Raw genomic sequence first — 16,714 nt, 5'->3', positions numbered from 1 at the left:
CCATCAGTTAATAGACTTATTTAGCTTAATTATTCCTTTCTTATTTTTATTTTTTACTAGACGATCAATACGCTTTATATTTTAATGATGATATTTTTATGATATATATGAATTCTTAAGCCTTTATATACACAAAATAAACTTAATATTTCCTTTCTTTGGACCCTTTAGAAAATGGTTTCTAGAGTAATTTGCAATATAAAGAACGGAATACTTGTTATTTGATTTCAGCAGAAGCTCGTTTAATCTAGTTTGTCTTCTTTTTAATCATTTTTAATTCTATGTTTTCCTCTCATTGTAAGAAACACAAAAAAACAAGCTTTCCAAAGATTAAAGACTTCATCGAATGTTCGCACTTACCTACCATTATAAGCATGAAGGTTGAAAACAAGTATTCCTTTAAGTACAACTTCAATACACAAACCAGTCAATAAGGTCTTTTAAAACCGAAAATTTTTAGATAAATAGAAAGGCATAAAACTCTTCAATTACAATTTTGATGCTTCAATGCCAGCAGAGGTTGCTGTGTCTCCTACTGATACAAAAAGTCTGTTAGTCATTAAATTTGATGTCAAATCTGTATATTACGAAAATTACAAAAAACTTCTGTTGGACTTGGAATGCGAGAAAACATTTGTTGGTGTTTTAACTGAAGAAGAAGCAGACACATCCTTAACGGATTTGACACCGAATGATACCCAATTATTTGATAAAGCAAAGAGTGTTGTTTCCAGGACTAAAGACGTAGCACATGCTTTTTCTGATCCTGTTCTTTCAAGCCAACTGCATGCACCACCACCTCAGCCTACGTCGATTCGCAATGTTTACTTTGGTAATTACAGAGTAAAGCCATGGTATACTTCTCCCTATCCAGAAGAATATAGTTGCTCAAGGAACCTTTACTTATGCGAGTCTTGTCTCAAATATATGAACAGTGATTACGTTCTTCAACGGCACAGAATGAAATGTGCTTGGAGGCATCCACCTGGTGACGAGATTTATAGGGATCAGAATATCTCAGTCTTTGAAGTAGATGGACAACGACAACCTATTTACTGTCAAAATCTGTGTCTACTGGCAAAAATGTTTCTACAGTCTAAAATACTTTGTTACGATGTTGAGCCTTTTCTCTTTTATATAATGACTGAATACGACGGGGCTTCCTGTAAAATTTTAGGATATTTCAGTAAGGAAAAAAGATCAGCTTCAAATTACAATGTATCTTGCATTTTGACTTTACCGATATATCAGCGAAGGGGTTATGGTGCTTTTCTGATAGAATTCAGTTACTTATTAAGTAAGGCTGAACGAAAATTTGGGTCTCCTGAGAAGCCATTATCTGATTTGGGTCTACTCTCATACCGTAGTTATTGGAGAAAGCGCGTCGCTGAAACTTTGTTGAGTATGAGATCTTCGGTAAGCATTGAGAATATAGCTCAAGCAACTTCCATGGTTTGCGACGATGTTATTTCAGCCCTAGAAGCATTATCTGTTTTGAAATATGATATGAAAAAGAAAATTTACGTTCTTCATGTTGACAAAATGAAATTGTATCATGTTTGTAAAAAGTGGGATGAAAAGCATCCTCAAAGGGTGAAACCAACTTCCTTACGGTGGACTCCCTATATTGGTGAAGCTAAAATATCAGACTTACTACTACAGGAGGATATCCTACTTCCTTTAAGCAACCAAAATCATGTTTATGAAGGTCTATGCTCGAATTACTAACACGTTTGGCATTAATCTGATAATGCTCCATTATTCTAGGTCGTAAAATTCATTATTTGTGCTTTATCTGCTGATTATTATTCATAATATCGTTTAATGCCTCCGAAAGTTCGAGTGAAAACAAATTAATAGTCGAACTTAAAGAATCGCATCCCGCAACGCAGTTATCAATATTTTTCCTTATCTTCTCCATTTTTCCATCTTCCTCTACTAAATTTTGCACACTCTTTTTCATTGAAGTGTTAAATTGAGATTCCATAGAGTCATAATAATCCTTATAAGTTGCTTTGTTACTCCAGTTCAATTGAGACATTTCCTGTGTCACGTTTTTTGGTAGGCTATTTATACTGATTTTAGAATGTACATTGTAAGCTTCTTCAATAATGGAGCCTCGTAGAGTAGGCGTCAGCACATTTAGGGCAGGTGAAGTATCGCTTGAAACTTGATTGTTAGACATGGTACTCATCTTTGGACGAGTTGAAGCAGCGAATTCTTGAGATTCTAGAGATTGGAAGCTCAAAGATGATAAATTAATATCACTCGTGTTGGCCGTACTTAATGGTAAACCTTGGCGAGATGGATGTTTCGCTGGTATCTGAAGACCCGAAGACGGAGAATGATTTTTTTTTTTGGGAATAGAAACTGGGGTATTTCTCAAAGAACTTTTAGTTGAAATAGAGGGAGCGCGAATAGGTGATGATCCTTCCTTAGAAGGTAGTTGTTGGCTATAAGCTGAATCTAGACTTGATTGAAAGGGATTTTCATTAAATCCACTCGAATCGCTCAATATTAGGTTAGGCTCGTCAGATAACAGAACATTGTGTTCTTTCGAACGACTAACATATGACTTCTCATCCATCAATGACATTGGGTCTTGGGACAATAGATCTTTTGACGAAGACGAAGGTGTAGTTCTTCTTTTGCTTTGAAAAGCATCCTTTTTTGGGTCAGAAGTAAAATTTGTATCTCTGCGTCCTCCTTTACGCAGAGGGGATTTTGGAGGAAATAATTGAGCTTGTTCCTGTATAAAATTATCTTTGTACGAAGGCTTTTTTAGAGAATTTTTCTCAGATATAGGTTCGTCCTTTTGAGGAAAAGAAGAATCCGGAACGGATGAGGCAGACTTACCAGAAATAGAACTGCTAAGCGTTCTTGCTTGATGCTTCAACTTCGAATGAGACATGGGTTTTCTGTCTGAAGTCTGATCATCCTTAATACTTTTTGTATTAGTCGGTAGAGAACTTGAAAGTTCTTCATTTTCATTTGAAGGGAAGTCTGTTTCTAGATTCGTAACAATGGGTCCATCAGAAAAATTGCGCAAGTGACCATTTCTAGAAGACGATGAAGGGCTGGGTGCCGCCACAGTGCTTTCCGGTAGAGAATTTCTAGCTTTTGGTATACTCAAAGGCTTTGCTGTATCCTCCACAAACGAATTACGATAAGCCCAGTCTACTTTCCGACCGTCTGTGGTCAGAACACTTAGAGGCCTACCCATGTAGTACATATATTGTTTTGCAAGTGAGAATATAAACTTATTTCTCGCGACCGTATCATTGCTTCTGAGGAGATGGGGTTTGTTAATTGTGAATGTGACATCTCGATCGTCAATAACGGTAATTCCTTGTAATTCGAACAGAGGCCAACTTCTCACAACTTGCATTCCTCCTTTATCACTTGCTTTTAAGCGATGAATATTGAAAACATGAGTGTTTTCATCATATGAAAGAACAATATATCGAGGCTTCATTTTCGAACCAACGACAGTTACGCCCCGTTCTTCCTCAACGCCAAGGTAGGAGATAGCTTTCTCATTTCCTGTTTGCTTATCCACAGACTTGGAGAGGTTCACAGCCTGAATAATTTCTGCTGCGATAGCGTCTCCTGAAAGATCCTCCATCGTAACGTTCGTACGAATGAATGACTTAATGAATTCAGTTTAAGAAAATAAAGAAATAGAAAAGCTAGCAGATATGATGATGGTGATCTTGTAAGTCTCAAATCTAAGGATAGTCTTGACAAGAGCAATAGTAGAAGGAATCAGCTGAAAGAACTAAATATACGAGTCAATGACTTATTTTCCAATACTACTGATTAGTTCTTCTAGATCAAAAATATAAAAAGCTTCCGACAACGGAAAACGTTGCTCAATTAGGAAATTTGGTTAATCTGTGAATGAATTTGAGGGTCCTAGGTCAAAGAGACGGAGTAGTGTAAGTTTGTCTTGAAAGCCTGATGTATGATGGTTGAAGAGTTTGAATGAATGATATATTTGAATTATAATTTATATGTCTTTTTTGGTAAGCTTAGTCGTCCTTTGGTTGCACAAACTCAACGTATAGTTTCAGGAAGTCCAGGAAGTCCATAAGAACGAAAGGTAAAATAAATTTCTTAGTTTTTTGAGTCTGAAAGAAAAGATTGAGTAACAGTCAATACCATGATTTGCTATAGCGGTTACGATTTTGGAGTACTATACCTTGTAAACAATTGGATTGGGAATATCAACCCTTTGTTTCTTCTATGGCTAGACCTAAGCTAACTGCAGAAGTATGAAAACAAGTCAATCTACAAGTTACTAAAGCTTGATTGACATATTTTGTTTTTCTGGTATGTTGTTTGGACGGACTATAGCTTTTTAGGAAGCAGAATGTGATTCAATGTCACAGTTTACTGCTAAAGGTTTAGTATGAATTCATTGATATAAAATTCAAGATTCGAAAAAAAGAACGACTTATTCAATAAGCGACTTCTGGATAAAAGAGCATACTCTATTTACTAATGCAACTTAAGGTAACCAACGGAAAGGTAACGACGTTACTTTGTGGCTTCTAAATTCAGGACGGAGATCCAAAAGACAGCTACCATTAGCAAAGCATCTATAACTGATGAAGGATACGAGAAAACTGTTGTGGAAATTGTAGAGTTAACGTCTTTACTCAATTTTTGAAAGTCTCTGTGGTTCTTTACATCTCCTTTAGAAAAACCAGACTGCTGTGTGAATAAGAGCTAGACGTGCAGATTGTAAATACCGAAATTACGCTTTTGAAAAGTTATTACTACTTTTGCCAATTTTCTGTTACTATTTCTCTATCATCTTTAGAAAGGTGAATCGTTTTTGTTCCTCCATCATCTTTCAATTTGAGAGGCGAAAACAAAGTGTGCAAGAAGCTTCTAGCTTACGAGTGCTTTATTGTGAGTAAATTACTGATTATTTTTTCCTTTTTGAACAAGTCCTTTGTATTTGTGTACTATCTGGATTGCATCATTGTTTGCATATTTCAGTCACAGAAAAAAGACGAGGAATTTGTACGAGAATTATTACAGGACTTTTACCTGTAATTTGATCAATTTTGTGCCCCCTTTTTGCTATTTACGAAGCTTAATTTTGTGTGTGGATTTTTTCATATTTGATCAACAAACTAGACCCCGTTTTTCCTTTAATCGCCTTCCTATAGAAACCCCTTGAGTTCATTTTCACTGATTTTTAACTTTTGTGTTTGAGTTTGAACTTTTATTAATTGCCATCATAATCTGGACTTTGCGTTAGCATAGAATTCCGCCATGAACAAGCCAGCTCTCATTTTTTTCTCTATATTGTCCCTGATTATAGTCTTCACGCTCCATCTTTTCTGGGGACCCATCAAATTATTTTTTATAGACTATCGAACAGACATTTTGCAAGCAAGCGACTTGCCGGATGATTTCACTTATTCGCCCATTGATAACACAACCGAAAACATCCCCCGTGTTATCCATCAGACTTGGAAAACCGAGGATATTCCTGACAGATGGAAGGATGCCCAGCAAAGCTGCATTAATTTGCATCCCGACTTTGAATATAAACTCTGGACGGATGAGGCGATGCGAGAATTTATGAAAGAAAACTATTCCTGGTTTCTACCAAAGTACGATGCGTATCCCTTTAACATAGAACGCGCTGATGTCGTTCGCTACTTCATCCTGTACCATTACGGTGGTATTTATTTAGACTTAGATGTTGGTTGTAATCGTTCGATGAAACCTTTACTGGAGTATCCCGCGTTTGTTCGGAAAACAAGCCCCAGTGGTATTAGCAATAACGTTATCGGAATTAGGAAAAAACATCCTTTTCTGCTCCAAGTCATCCGTTCTCTACCGTCGTATGCCTTCAATTATCATTTCCCTTACTTAACGGTGATGTATTCGACGGGTCCCTTGTTCTTTTCTGTCGTTTGGAGAGCATGGCGAAGTCTCCCCATGGCTGAAAATTGGCACCACATTTGGGTCTTAAACTCTGATGTATATACCGGTTTTAACCACTCGTTTTTCAACATCTATGAAGGATCATCCTGGCATAATGACGATGCTGGGCTTGTATTTTATCTTCTCCGACATTGGTTATTATTGACTGTATTAGGATTTATACTATTTTTCTTTATCATTTTCTTGATCTTTGGATCATCCCTAAAGCCTGCTGCTAGAGTCTCTCGATCGAGCAGACGAGCTTTTGGTAGTCCATTTTCAAGCAAATCTTCCTCTCCTTGGAGAAAAATCAAGCAATACGTCTCCACCGATGAAAATAGTGATCAGCAAAATTCTGATGCTGTTCCCTTTATGGCCGAGTTCGACCTTGAATCTCAAACGAGGCCAAAGAGCCGGTGAGAGATTTGATTTTGCTGCCAATGTTGTTTCTGTTATCGTTCGAAAACACTGCATTTTTTTTTTATTTGTAAACCAACACATTCGTTTCTCATTCATTTTTAATCTAGCGATCGTTGATATATCTATTAATAATAATACTTAAATTGCAAAAAAGCAATTGAAATAACTACGAAAAGCTTTCAATCCGTCATTCTTTATGGAAAAGTAGAATTCTCATTAGCATGACCTAGAGACAAAACTACTCTTCTTTGGCAAGATGCTAACAATCTTTAAAACTCAAAGTCGATTATTGTTTTCAAGGAGATTTACTTATATCGTTTTTTCAATTCTATCAAAAGCGTTTAGCAATTCATTACTTATGATCTACAGACGACCAAGCATAAGAACCACCAAAGCCTTTGAATGCAATCGGATAGTGAGCTCCATCGATTTTCAACGATGAAATTTTATTAGTACAATTCGTTTCATGCTCTTTTCATTCAATACCTTTACAAGCTCTTTCTTCTTTCATTTCACTCTTAAACATTGGCTGTTTAAGAATATAAACAATTTGCAGCAGTTGTTGAATCGCTTTCTTTCTGTGATTCACACAGTTTATAAAGATTGAAGAAGGCGTGGTATTCGAGAGGCCATATTAATTTCTCAAAAGGACGTATTTACAAAATTAGGGAACTTTTGTCCTTTCTTTTATAAACAGCGTTGCGCTGATTGGCATTAAGGGCTGCTTTGTTTACACCACATTGGTTTTGTTGAATTAGAGCTTTGAAATCTACATTACAACACAAACAAAACCAATATCTTACATTTAGAAGAAGGCGATTTAGTTGGAGAAATCGTTGAAAATTAAGTGTAAAACACATTTATTTTATTTGCTTTTCTTCAAAGCATTCAAGGATTGAGATTTCTTTGCTCGTTCTTTGTGATCCGAAACTTTGACCATTCCGAGAATTAACTAGCTCGAAAGGGTTCCTTTTTCTTTTTTCTCCTAAATTGCTGTAAATTTGCATCTTCCGTACCCAAGACTTTAAGATTCCGGCATGACCAAGGCTGTGGAAGGTTGTCGGAAAGAAAATGAAGGATTCGCTGAATCTAGTGCCGAAAAAGAAGAATGCAAATTCTCTATTCGCCTTACCAACTTTGTAGGGCCAAATACGCACTCGTTTTCGTTCGATCCACTAGTTCGGTATTGGGATAAAAAAAGCGACTGTCTACCTATCTATATTGGAAGATACACCGAGAGATTTAACGGAGGTGATGTGTCTGCCATAGTTTTTCGCTCTAAGGTCGTGAGCCGTAAGCATGCTCAAATTTATCACGAGAATAATGCTTGGTATATCCAAGATATGGGTTCAAGTTCCGGAACATTTCTTAATCACGTTCGTTTGTCACCGCCCTCTAAGACTAGCAAGCCTTATCCCATTTCTAATAATGATATTCTCCAGCTCGGTGCCGACTATCGTGGCGGTTATGAAATGCATTATCGGTGTGTCCGTGCGCGAGTCGAACTCAATAATTCTTGGAAAATTAGAATTAATCCTTACAATTTAAATGAATTCCGCCGCGTTCAAGAACTAGCTGTATCTGGTTCAACGGATAATGGTCCTCCCGAGTGTTGCATATGTTTAATGCCTGTTTTACCTTGCCAAGCACTCTTCTTTGCTCCTTGTTCCCACACTTATCATTATAAATGCATACGTCCAACTCTGGCAGAAAGCCATCCATACTTTAGTTGTTTTATATGTCGGAAATACCACGATTTGGAAGCACCAGTCGAAGAGGCTGACGAATGTTTGAATGACCTCCTGTTACATACCACCGTTAAAGAGTAATAATTTTTTCTTTTTACTTTGAAGTTACCCAAAGCATAACTTATTTGAAGCATTCACTTTACATCCCTAATGATGACGACTAAACTATTCATGAACTGTAATGCAATTGTTTTTATTTTCGGCTTAATCTTCGTGCGCTTTGTTACCTTTTTGTCCATTATTTTATTTCTTCTAATCAACTTGTGTCTCAATCATTGATGAGGTTCTTAATTTTTAATCTACGTTCTTTAACAGACTGATTAAGCTAATCTTAAGTAAGACGCGGCTTCTTACTTTTTCCCGTGCCAAAATGATATTTGTTAAATAAGGTATCCCTCAACTAATGACAACGATGTTATCATCAAGTTCACGTATTGATTTGGTGACTTCTCAAAAAGTTCAGCACGCTTCTTCCACTAGCCCAACTTGGCCTGACTTTTTTCTGCTAATGTTTCTGCATATTGGCTATGTCAATGGGAATCCTATACAGCATTCATCATTACATCGGTCCCCAGTTTATAATAAATACATGAAAACATACTTCAAAATTTATGTAATTATAAAATAAAGAATCAACCATTGTAACTAGCTAGAAAAGGATTGTGTGTTATGTCGTATTATCGCTTCATCTTTAGGTTTCTTGATGTCCATCTGTTTCTTTGTAACACAATTGCTTTATTGCCTCTCGAACGTTTACTTTGAGTTCTTCTTGAGATAAAATATTGTTTTTTATATTCTCCATTGTGTTTTCATAAAGTGATGTCCTATTTTCAATTAATCATTTGACTCCAATCAAAGTATGTTCATACCGATCAACAGCGCCTGCTATTAAAGGAGCCGTTCGAAAATGATCCTTCATTTTTAAAGAAGGGTCTTTCTCAAGTTCTGTTTCAGCAATTGTTCGAAGTTGCTCAGCGAATCCCTCCGATTCCTGCAGACATTGTTAGACAATGCGATGACTTTTAAGCTCAAGGACTAAAAAAGATTCTTATCCAAGTTTCACTTATACTTTCTTGGTATCCTTAACAGCATATTTATGAGTTTTTGATTCAACATACCTTTTCCTTGAATGTTTCCAAGACAAGTTTTCGTAAGCGATCGAAATGACCTTCTCTTTTGAATCTTGTCACTAAATCCTCCACGTTTACCGTTTTATTCAATTCCATTCTTTCTTTCCTTTTCCTACAGAAGCATGGTTTTTTGCTGAAAGTCGGTTCTTGGTAAAGACCAACTTTCTCAAAGCTTTCGAGTAACGTATTTTGAATCCCTACAAAATGCCTATTTGAAATGAAAAAAGAAAGTTTGGATATAAGAATTTAGTCAGAAGTCCATGAATGCGTTAACAAGCAGCTTATCCGAGGCCCTTGACAACTCTCATTTAAGGTACATAATAAGCAAATACTATAAGTACTAGAATGATTGTTCTTTTGTGATATACTTACTTTTTAAATCACTTTGGAGAGTTTCCTATATAAAAAAATACTCACCTCAAGCAAACTACAAATTTTCGGTGCTAATACCAAAGGATTCAATTCATAGAATCTAACTGAACTAGGAAACAGTTCATGAAATGGATTTCATGAAATCTATTCTTTGAGTTTCTTGAAACTAGCATTTACAGCAATATGCTATGGCAAACTGACGATTCAAATTCAAGTGCTTTCAATCAAGACCCTCAAATAATGACAGAAAATATATGTAACGTACAAAATTAGATATAGACGAAGAGACATGCCTTGCTTCCTATGAGTATAATAATGACCAAGATCATCATAGATGGTCCAGTCAACTTTATTGTTTTCATTTTAACCTTATATGTAGAAGTTAATTATTGAAAAAATGGAATAAATACACATTCTGTTTGACCGTATTTTAACCTCATCTCCATAGATATGCTTCAGAAGCATTTACCAAGTGCCACACTATTACCATCATTTTTCTTTACCAAAAAACTGCGATTGAGTCGCCATATAGAGCTAGACATATATTGAGTATTCTTGATTACTACTGTTTACTCATCTGATATACTATACTTCGAAAATGAAACGATATTTGGGTTTGCTTTTACTGGCTACTATGAGTCTAGCAGCTATGGCTAAGGTAAGTAGCTTAATTTCTCAATTTCTTTACGAGTAAAAGATTATGCCAGGTAATTCAGAGAATTCTATATTTAGGCACGTTTCTGCTCATACAAGGTAGTATTGTGAGCTAGTAAATTTCTAGCTTCGTGTTTGGAATATTATTAGAAAAGGGTTTTTGAATTCCGCTGAACGTTAAACGCCTGTTCGTAGTCTTTATGCGCTTTGCTTGTTCATTCATTTAACCGCAACTTTAGGATACCTCGTCCAATCTTTTACCAGGCGGAGAAGCAATTGAGAATATGGATATCTCAGAGGCTTCTCCTCAGAGTAGTTTTACGAGAAGTTTGTTTTTTGCTATTTCCATGATCTTTGGTTGCGAACTTGGAGATAAGACGTTTATTGTGGCAGCCCTCCTTTCTTTCGAAAATTCAAGAGGCATGGTATTCCTTGGATCTTATAGTGCCTTATTTTGCATGACTTTACTCGGCGTCCTTTTAGGACATGCTGCGCCTATGCTTTTCCCTAAACAATATACGGATCTTTTAGGTGGATTGCTTTTTGTAATCTTTGGTGTCAAAATGATTCGTGAAGGCATCGAGGCCATGAACGCTCATGAATCAATTGATGAAGAGTTTAAGCGTGTGGAAGATGAAATTAAGACTGCTAAGCCAGTTGAAGAACTTATGGAAGAAGGTTCGATTCCCAAAAACCATGTTGAGAAATCAGAGAAAGATAGCGTTGATTTTATAAGTCCAACTTTAGACGGATTAAAGAATCTTTTCGGGTTCTTGTTGTCTCCCCTGTTTGTAAAAGCATTTGCATTGACATTTGTAAGTGAATGGGGTGATCGCTCGCAAATAGCAACCATTGCTATGGCTGCTAGTGACAATATGTTTGGTGTATTTCTAGGAGCCAATTTAGGACATGCTTTTTGCACGGGTTTGGCCGTACTTTCTGGAAAATACCTTGCTACCAAAATCCAAATGCACAAAGTGTTATTATCTGGGGGCTGCCTCTTCATAATATTTGGTTTGGTGTACTTTTATCAAGGATTCTCTTAGACTTTGGGCTTTTGCGATTTCATAGTTGCCGATACAATTTACGTAAATGGATGAATTGCTATGTTCCATGATACTTGCCATACTTTTTGTATGCTTATGGTTACGAAGATAGAAGGAGGATGCAATCACATAATTTTCCAACTCTAATATGCTAAAACGTATATCTGATACATTCTTCAACTTTCATACGAATTCCCCAATGAATGAATAAAAGACAATATATATTTCATAAAATTATCGCAGGCTAATAAGAAAATTTTTCTAAATATGTTCGCTTTCAATGGACAAACTATTCTATTGAAAGCCGGAGTCTAGGAAACTGGAAGCCTTTGGCTTTGTAATTCATTTAATTGCTGTTTGTATGTATCGGTCAGATTTTTTACATGTTGTAAAGCCAACTCCATCTTATCAGCTTCGTCCTGCTCTAATTGCTGAGAGAACGGATGATCTGGTTCTGACTCAACAGCTAAACCGTGACCATCTCCGATGGGATTTTCGGAAAAGAGTTTGTATGTGTATTCAAAAGGTTCGTTGAAAACGATTTCTTCGTATTGTACAGATTCTACTAAGCCGCCAGCGGCTTTTTCCTCTTCCATGCGAGGACCGTAAGGATGGAGTTTTAAACGATGATAGAAGGTGAGTGATTTTTCATGGGTCTCAGGCATAAAGAATATACGAATCATGATATCAAATTCTCCCCAACCCGTTTCAATGACTTCAAATGGCAAGGACTCTATACTCCGCGTAGAGTTGTTGTAGGTATCGTGCAGTTTGAAGACGACCTTTTTAATCCATTTCGAAATATCTTCTCCGTCAACACCTTCTACGAAAATTCTCCAAGTATGCGTGTGGTCCGTATGAGCATGTGCTCGTTCCTCTGGCGTCAATGGTTTTGCATCGTTTCCGATTAGAATGGGACGCGAGATCTGGCATTTACTGACACGGGTTCCTGGTGCCATTCTTTTTAAAAAGGGAACACAAATCAATGAATAAAGAGTATTTTGGTAAATAAAATAAGCAAATAACAAGTTTGAAATTGAAGTCGAGGTACCTTTTCCTTGATTGATTCAACACTGCCTTCAATTGTGATAGATATCAAATAGTTCCTTGAAAAATGAGAACAAAGAAAAAATATATATCAAATAAAGCCCAGACAATGCCAACGACGGTCAATTTCTTCAGGATTCCTGGTGTTGCACTTTGTATGTAGTTTCCATTTAACGAAGTCTCGCAAATAAAAGTTGGGCATTGCATTCCATATCACTATCTGGTAAACAAATGCCTTCAGAAAAATTGAGAAGGATATATAATAAAAAGACCAGGTGGTTAAGCAGAATCAAATTGCGCTTCTCTGTCTTTATCCTCATAAACGAGCGTATTTGCTGTGCAATTTACAGAAAACGATTCGCAAAACATTCAACTCGATTCCGTCGACGACTTCTTTCAGCGCATTTATTTTTAGCTTATCTAGCGACATAGGTTATTAAGTCTCTATGCTTGCTAGAAAGAATCCTGCACGTATATTCATCAAACACAGAGCAATTTTTTCTTTTTGATCGCTAAGCTTAAGCTTATAATTGAACGAACTAACGAAAGCCAATCATAAAGCATAGATTTCGGGTTTCACGATCACAGTGCCATCTACTCTGCATCTATTTTGCATCTTGCGATATATACTTTTGACCAGAACCATACTTTTCGGAGAAAAAACAACATTAAAGAGGGGAACCGGAAGATACGAGTTTCTTTTTATTATAATTGTTTCGTTTGAAGTCCACAGTTGGCTCCCGTAAGATTTTATTCTCCATTGTCTGAATTGTCGGCGGATATTCACCACTGATAAAACTTTTGGTCGTGTTTTTAGTAAACAGCTGCGAATATGATTTTGAACAAGTTGGTTCGCGCCCAGGCATCTGTGGCTGCTGCAAGACGTGCTGTTTTCAACACTCGTACCTTTAAAACCTCTGCTTCAGTTTTCGAAGAGCAAAAGCTTAACAAGTTTAGTGGAACGGTTACTGGGCCCAAGTCTCAAGGTGCTTCTCAAGCCATGTTATACGCTACCGGCCTGACCGAGACCGATATAGAAGATCCTCAGGTTGGTATTGCCAGCTGTTGGTACGAGGGTAACCCTTGTAATATGCATTTATTAGATCTTGGCCGCAGAGTTAAAGAAGGTGTCAAAAAGGCTGGCCTTACTGGCTTTCAATTTAATACTATTGGTGTAAGTGACGGTATTTCCATGGGTACCAGTGGTATGCGTTATAGTTTGCAATCTCGTGAAATTATCGCCGATTCTATTGAAACTGTCATGCAAGGTCAATGGTACGATGCCAACATTTCCATTCCAGGTTGTGACAAGAATATGCCTGGTTGCTTAATTGCCATGGGCCGTGTCAATCGCCCTAGTATCATGGTATACGGTGGTACCATTCTCCCTGGTCATTCTTCCTGCATGAACAATGCCCCCATCGATTTGGTTTCTGCTTTCCAATCTTATGGTCAGTTTATCTCGGGTCAAATCAACGAGGAAACTCGTCATGATATCATTCGTCACGCTTGCCCTGGAGGCGGTGCCTGTGGTGGTATGTACACTGCTAATACCATCGCAAGCTGTGCCGAAGTCATCGGTATGACTTTGCCCGGTTCTTCATCTTTCCCTGCTGGTACCCCTGAAAAGTTTGCTGAATGTGAAGCTGCTGGCGATGCCATCAAGCGCCTTATGGTTGAAGATATAAGACCGAGCGACATTATGACTCGAAAGGCATTTGAAAATGCCATCGTATTGACAATGGCTTTGGGAGGTTCTACTAACGTTGTTTTACATTTGATTGCCATTGCCAAGTCCGTAGGTATTACTTTGACTTTGGACGATTTCCAAGCTGTCAGCAACCGTACTCCTTTCATCGCTGACATGAAGCCTAGCGGTAAGTATGTTATGGCAGACTTGTTTAAGATTGGTGGTATCCCTGCCGTCCTTAAATACCTTCATGCTGAAGGTCTTATTGATGGTTCCACTATGACTGTTACCGGTAAGACACTCGCTGAAAACTTGCGCGAGGCCAAGCCTTTGCAAGAAGGTCAAAAAATTATCAAACCTTTAAGTGCTCCTATGAAGACTGAAGGTCACTTGCGAATTCTCCGTGGCAGTTTGGCACCCGAAGGATCCGTAGCAAAGATCACTGGAAAAGAGGGATTAGAATTCCGTGGTAAGGCTCGTGTGTTCGATGCCGAAGCTGATTTTATCAGCGCTTTGGAACGCGGTGAATTCAAGAAGGGTGAAAAGACTGTAATCGTTATTCGTTTTGAAGGTCCTAAGGGTGGCCCTGGTATGCCTGAAATGTTGAAGCCTTCTAGTGCTATCATGGGTGCCGGACTCGGTAAGGACGTTGCCCTTTTGACTGACGGACGTTTCAGCGGTGGTTCTCACGGATTTTTGATCGGTCACGTCGATCCCGAAGCTCAAGCTGGTGGCCCCATTGCTCTCGTAAAAGACGGTGACATTATCGAAATTAACGCCATAAAAAACACTTTGAACTTGGTGGTTGACGAGCAAGAAATGGCTTGTCGCCGTCAAGCTTGGAGAGCTCCTCCTTTCAAGTATCAACAAGGCACTCTTTTGAAGTACTCTCGCAATGTCAGTACTGCTTCCAAGGGTGCTATTACTGACTCTCTGGATTAAGCTTTGCACCCTCAAAAAACTGCCTATATGGGTGGTTGAATGGTTTTAGAAAGGAAAAAGGACTAATAATTTTTGTTTGGGATACTTAATATAATGTAAAATTCATTTAATCGAAAAGTCTATAGGTAAACATGATTAAGGGTACAAAGAAGGGAAACAAAGAAAGGAAGAATAGTGTAAGCATACAAAACCAACGTACAAGGTATAAAAGATCAATATATAAAACAATGAACGTATTTTCAACCAACAGGACTGGCTTCGGACTTCACCTGAGATAAACTAGACGGGGTAGAAATATCGACTCTGTGCTTGAAAATTTCAAGAAAGAGTTTAGGATCAATAGAATGTCTGGAATGGTAAAAATAGTTTTCATACACAGGGGGTGGTGCTGAAGCATTTTTGAAGAAGCAAATATCAAAAAACTCTTGGAGGATGGGCCGAGCAGTATCGACGTCGTCAGAACCATCATAAGTAACGTGGAAAACGATTCCTTTCCATGTTGACTTCTGAAGAACATTGGCAACAGCCACTGTGAAGTCTCCAACCTCATAAATCGCTCCCTCTATGTTAAACGTTTGGCGAAATGTCCACAATTTTGTACGTATGATAATGTCTTCCAATGCTGGCTCTGCTTCAACGGTGGTCATTTCATCGACACACGCATACATATAGGGATGGATGTTTTGCTTTAACAATTCCAAACTCTTTGGGGAAAGGACATTCCGATAGAGTTTATACTGAACGATCCATTTTTCTGCCGGACATTAGTTCGTTGTCGTGAATAAGTAACGTACTCATATATTGAGCCAAAAATGACTTTACAAGATAATCTTGTGCTGGTCCCAAGAAGGTAGCCATAGAAGGGGTTGTATAATAAACAAGTCTGAGTGATTAGCCAATTTAAAAGCGAAGAAAAGCGAAATGCCAAAAAGTTTCAAGGCAACTTTTGAAGCAGAAATCGCATGCAAACTGCGTACCCATGAACAGGCATACTGGAAGTTTCGTGTATGTTTGGTCAAACAGCGCCTAATGTAAAAAACAAGAAAAACAAATTAAAACAAATTAACAAAATTTAAACCATCTAGAAATCAATCGACATAATACCAACAGTATTGATAGATTCTGTTCTTGTGAAATCAACGTAGGTATTGTAATTTATGGCAGCTAGCCTCTTCTAAGATTATATTACAATGCTTTTTCGAGAATACTTTTGGTAAATGAAGTTTCGCTTCGTGTTTCACTGAAATCAAAGAAAGTTTTCTTCTACAGCATGGACAAATCATTTATTCTACGATTCCACGCTTGTATTAGTCCTAATTCCTGTCACATCTTCAAGGATCCACTGATATCCATAGTTGCGTTTACTACTTGCTACGCTGTTGATTCACATCAAAAACTGCATTCATATTTATATGGAACTTTCTCTTTTCATTTATTCTTATCTCAATTACATTTCAACAACACACATGAATCTCTATGGAAAACATATCTTCTGAATTACCATAGGTCTACGAGGGCAGAAAAGCAAGCTCATATACCTACAAGATATTCAGATCTTATTCTAAGACCACAGGTAGAGACGATTGTCTGTTAGCAATAAAAACAATCATCTACAATACTGGTCTATGGAGTACTGGTGAAGTTGAAAGTGCATGGTCAAACTTATATATGCTTTGTCCCAACAAAAAAGGTCGGATTTGAAAGAAATTAAAAGTTTCA

At 37.5% G+C, this 16,714-nt stretch overlaps 9 protein-coding genes across 9 annotated transcripts; 5 read left to right on the top strand and 4 right to left on the bottom strand.

Annotated features, from left to right (window-relative positions):
- Window positions 1-507: 507 nt before the first annotated feature.
- Window positions 508-1,728, top strand: mst2 (histone acetyltransferase Mst2; the record flags this gene model as incomplete). Its single annotated transcript, XM_056181601.1, has 1 exon — window positions 508-1,728. The coding sequence occupies one exon, from the start codon at window positions 508-510 to the stop codon at window positions 1,726-1,728; it is 1,221 nt and encodes a 406-aa protein (XP_056037943.1).
- Window positions 1,729-1,780: 52 nt separating this feature from the next.
- On the bottom strand, window positions 1,781-3,625 carry sec3 (exocyst complex subunit Sec3; the record flags this gene model as incomplete). The annotated part of the gene is made up of 1 exon (XM_056181600.1): window positions 1,781-3,625. One exon carries the CDS (start codon window positions 3,623-3,625, stop codon window positions 1,781-1,783), a length of 1,845 nt encoding a protein of 614 aa, XP_056037811.1.
- A 1,661-nt stretch (window positions 3,626-5,286) lies between these two features.
- Window positions 5,287-6,366, top strand: imt3 (mannosyltransferase Imt3; the record flags this gene model as incomplete). Its single annotated transcript, XM_056181599.1, has 1 exon — window positions 5,287-6,366. One exon carries the CDS (start codon window positions 5,287-5,289, stop codon window positions 6,364-6,366), a length of 1,080 nt encoding a protein of 359 aa, XP_056038694.1.
- A 1,037-nt stretch (window positions 6,367-7,403) lies between these two features.
- On the top strand, window positions 7,404-8,195 carry dma1 (mitotic spindle checkpoint ubiquitin ligase Dma1; the record flags this gene model as incomplete). The annotated part of the gene is made up of 1 exon (XM_056181598.1): window positions 7,404-8,195. The coding sequence occupies one exon, from the start codon at window positions 7,404-7,406 to the stop codon at window positions 8,193-8,195; it is 792 nt and encodes a 263-aa protein (XP_056037465.1).
- Window positions 8,196-8,805: 610 nt separating this feature from the next.
- On the bottom strand, window positions 8,806-9,340 carry shg1 (Set1C complex subunit Shg1; the record flags this gene model as incomplete). Its single annotated transcript, XM_056181597.1, has 3 exons — window positions 8,806-8,938; window positions 8,984-9,105; window positions 9,233-9,340. The coding sequence occupies 3 exons, from the start codon at window positions 9,338-9,340 to the stop codon at window positions 8,806-8,808; spliced, it is 363 nt and encodes a 120-aa protein (XP_056037873.1).
- Window positions 9,341-10,214: 874 nt separating this feature from the next.
- On the top strand, window positions 10,215-11,316 carry gdt2 (Golgi Ca(2+)/H(+) antiporter Gdt2; the record flags this gene model as incomplete). The annotated part of the gene is made up of 2 exons (XM_056181596.1): window positions 10,215-10,274; window positions 10,510-11,316. The coding sequence occupies 2 exons, from the start codon at window positions 10,215-10,217 to the stop codon at window positions 11,314-11,316; spliced, it is 867 nt and encodes a 288-aa protein (XP_056037875.1).
- Window positions 11,317-11,627: 311 nt separating this feature from the next.
- On the bottom strand, window positions 11,628-12,275 carry yaf9 (NuA4 and Swr1 complex YEATS family subunit Yaf9; the record flags this gene model as incomplete). Its single annotated transcript, XM_056181595.1, has 1 exon — window positions 11,628-12,275. The coding sequence occupies one exon, from the start codon at window positions 12,273-12,275 to the stop codon at window positions 11,628-11,630; it is 648 nt and encodes a 215-aa protein (XP_056038712.1).
- A 920-nt stretch (window positions 12,276-13,195) lies between these two features.
- ilv3 (dihydroxy-acid dehydratase Ilv3) lies at window positions 13,196-14,995 on the top strand (the record flags this gene model as incomplete). The annotated part of the gene is made up of 1 exon (XM_056181594.1): window positions 13,196-14,995. The coding sequence occupies one exon, from the start codon at window positions 13,196-13,198 to the stop codon at window positions 14,993-14,995; it is 1,800 nt and encodes a 599-aa protein (XP_056038703.1).
- Window positions 14,996-15,234: 239 nt separating this feature from the next.
- med20 (mediator complex subunit Med20) lies at window positions 15,235-15,986 on the bottom strand (the record flags this gene model as incomplete). The annotated part of the gene is made up of 3 exons (XM_056181593.1): window positions 15,235-15,749; window positions 15,790-15,878; window positions 15,973-15,986. The coding sequence occupies 3 exons, from the start codon at window positions 15,984-15,986 to the stop codon at window positions 15,235-15,237; spliced, it is 618 nt and encodes a 205-aa protein (XP_056037835.1).
- Window positions 15,987-16,714: the final 728 nt, after the last annotated feature.

The sequence above is a fragment of the Schizosaccharomyces osmophilus genome, chromosome 2 (genome assembly GCF_027921745.1).
Source record: "Schizosaccharomyces osmophilus chromosome 2, complete sequence".
NCBI classification, from domain to species: domain Eukaryota; kingdom Fungi; phylum Ascomycota; class Schizosaccharomycetes; order Schizosaccharomycetales; family Schizosaccharomycetaceae; genus Schizosaccharomyces; species Schizosaccharomyces osmophilus.
This window is presented reverse-complemented; position numbering and strand designations above follow the sequence as displayed.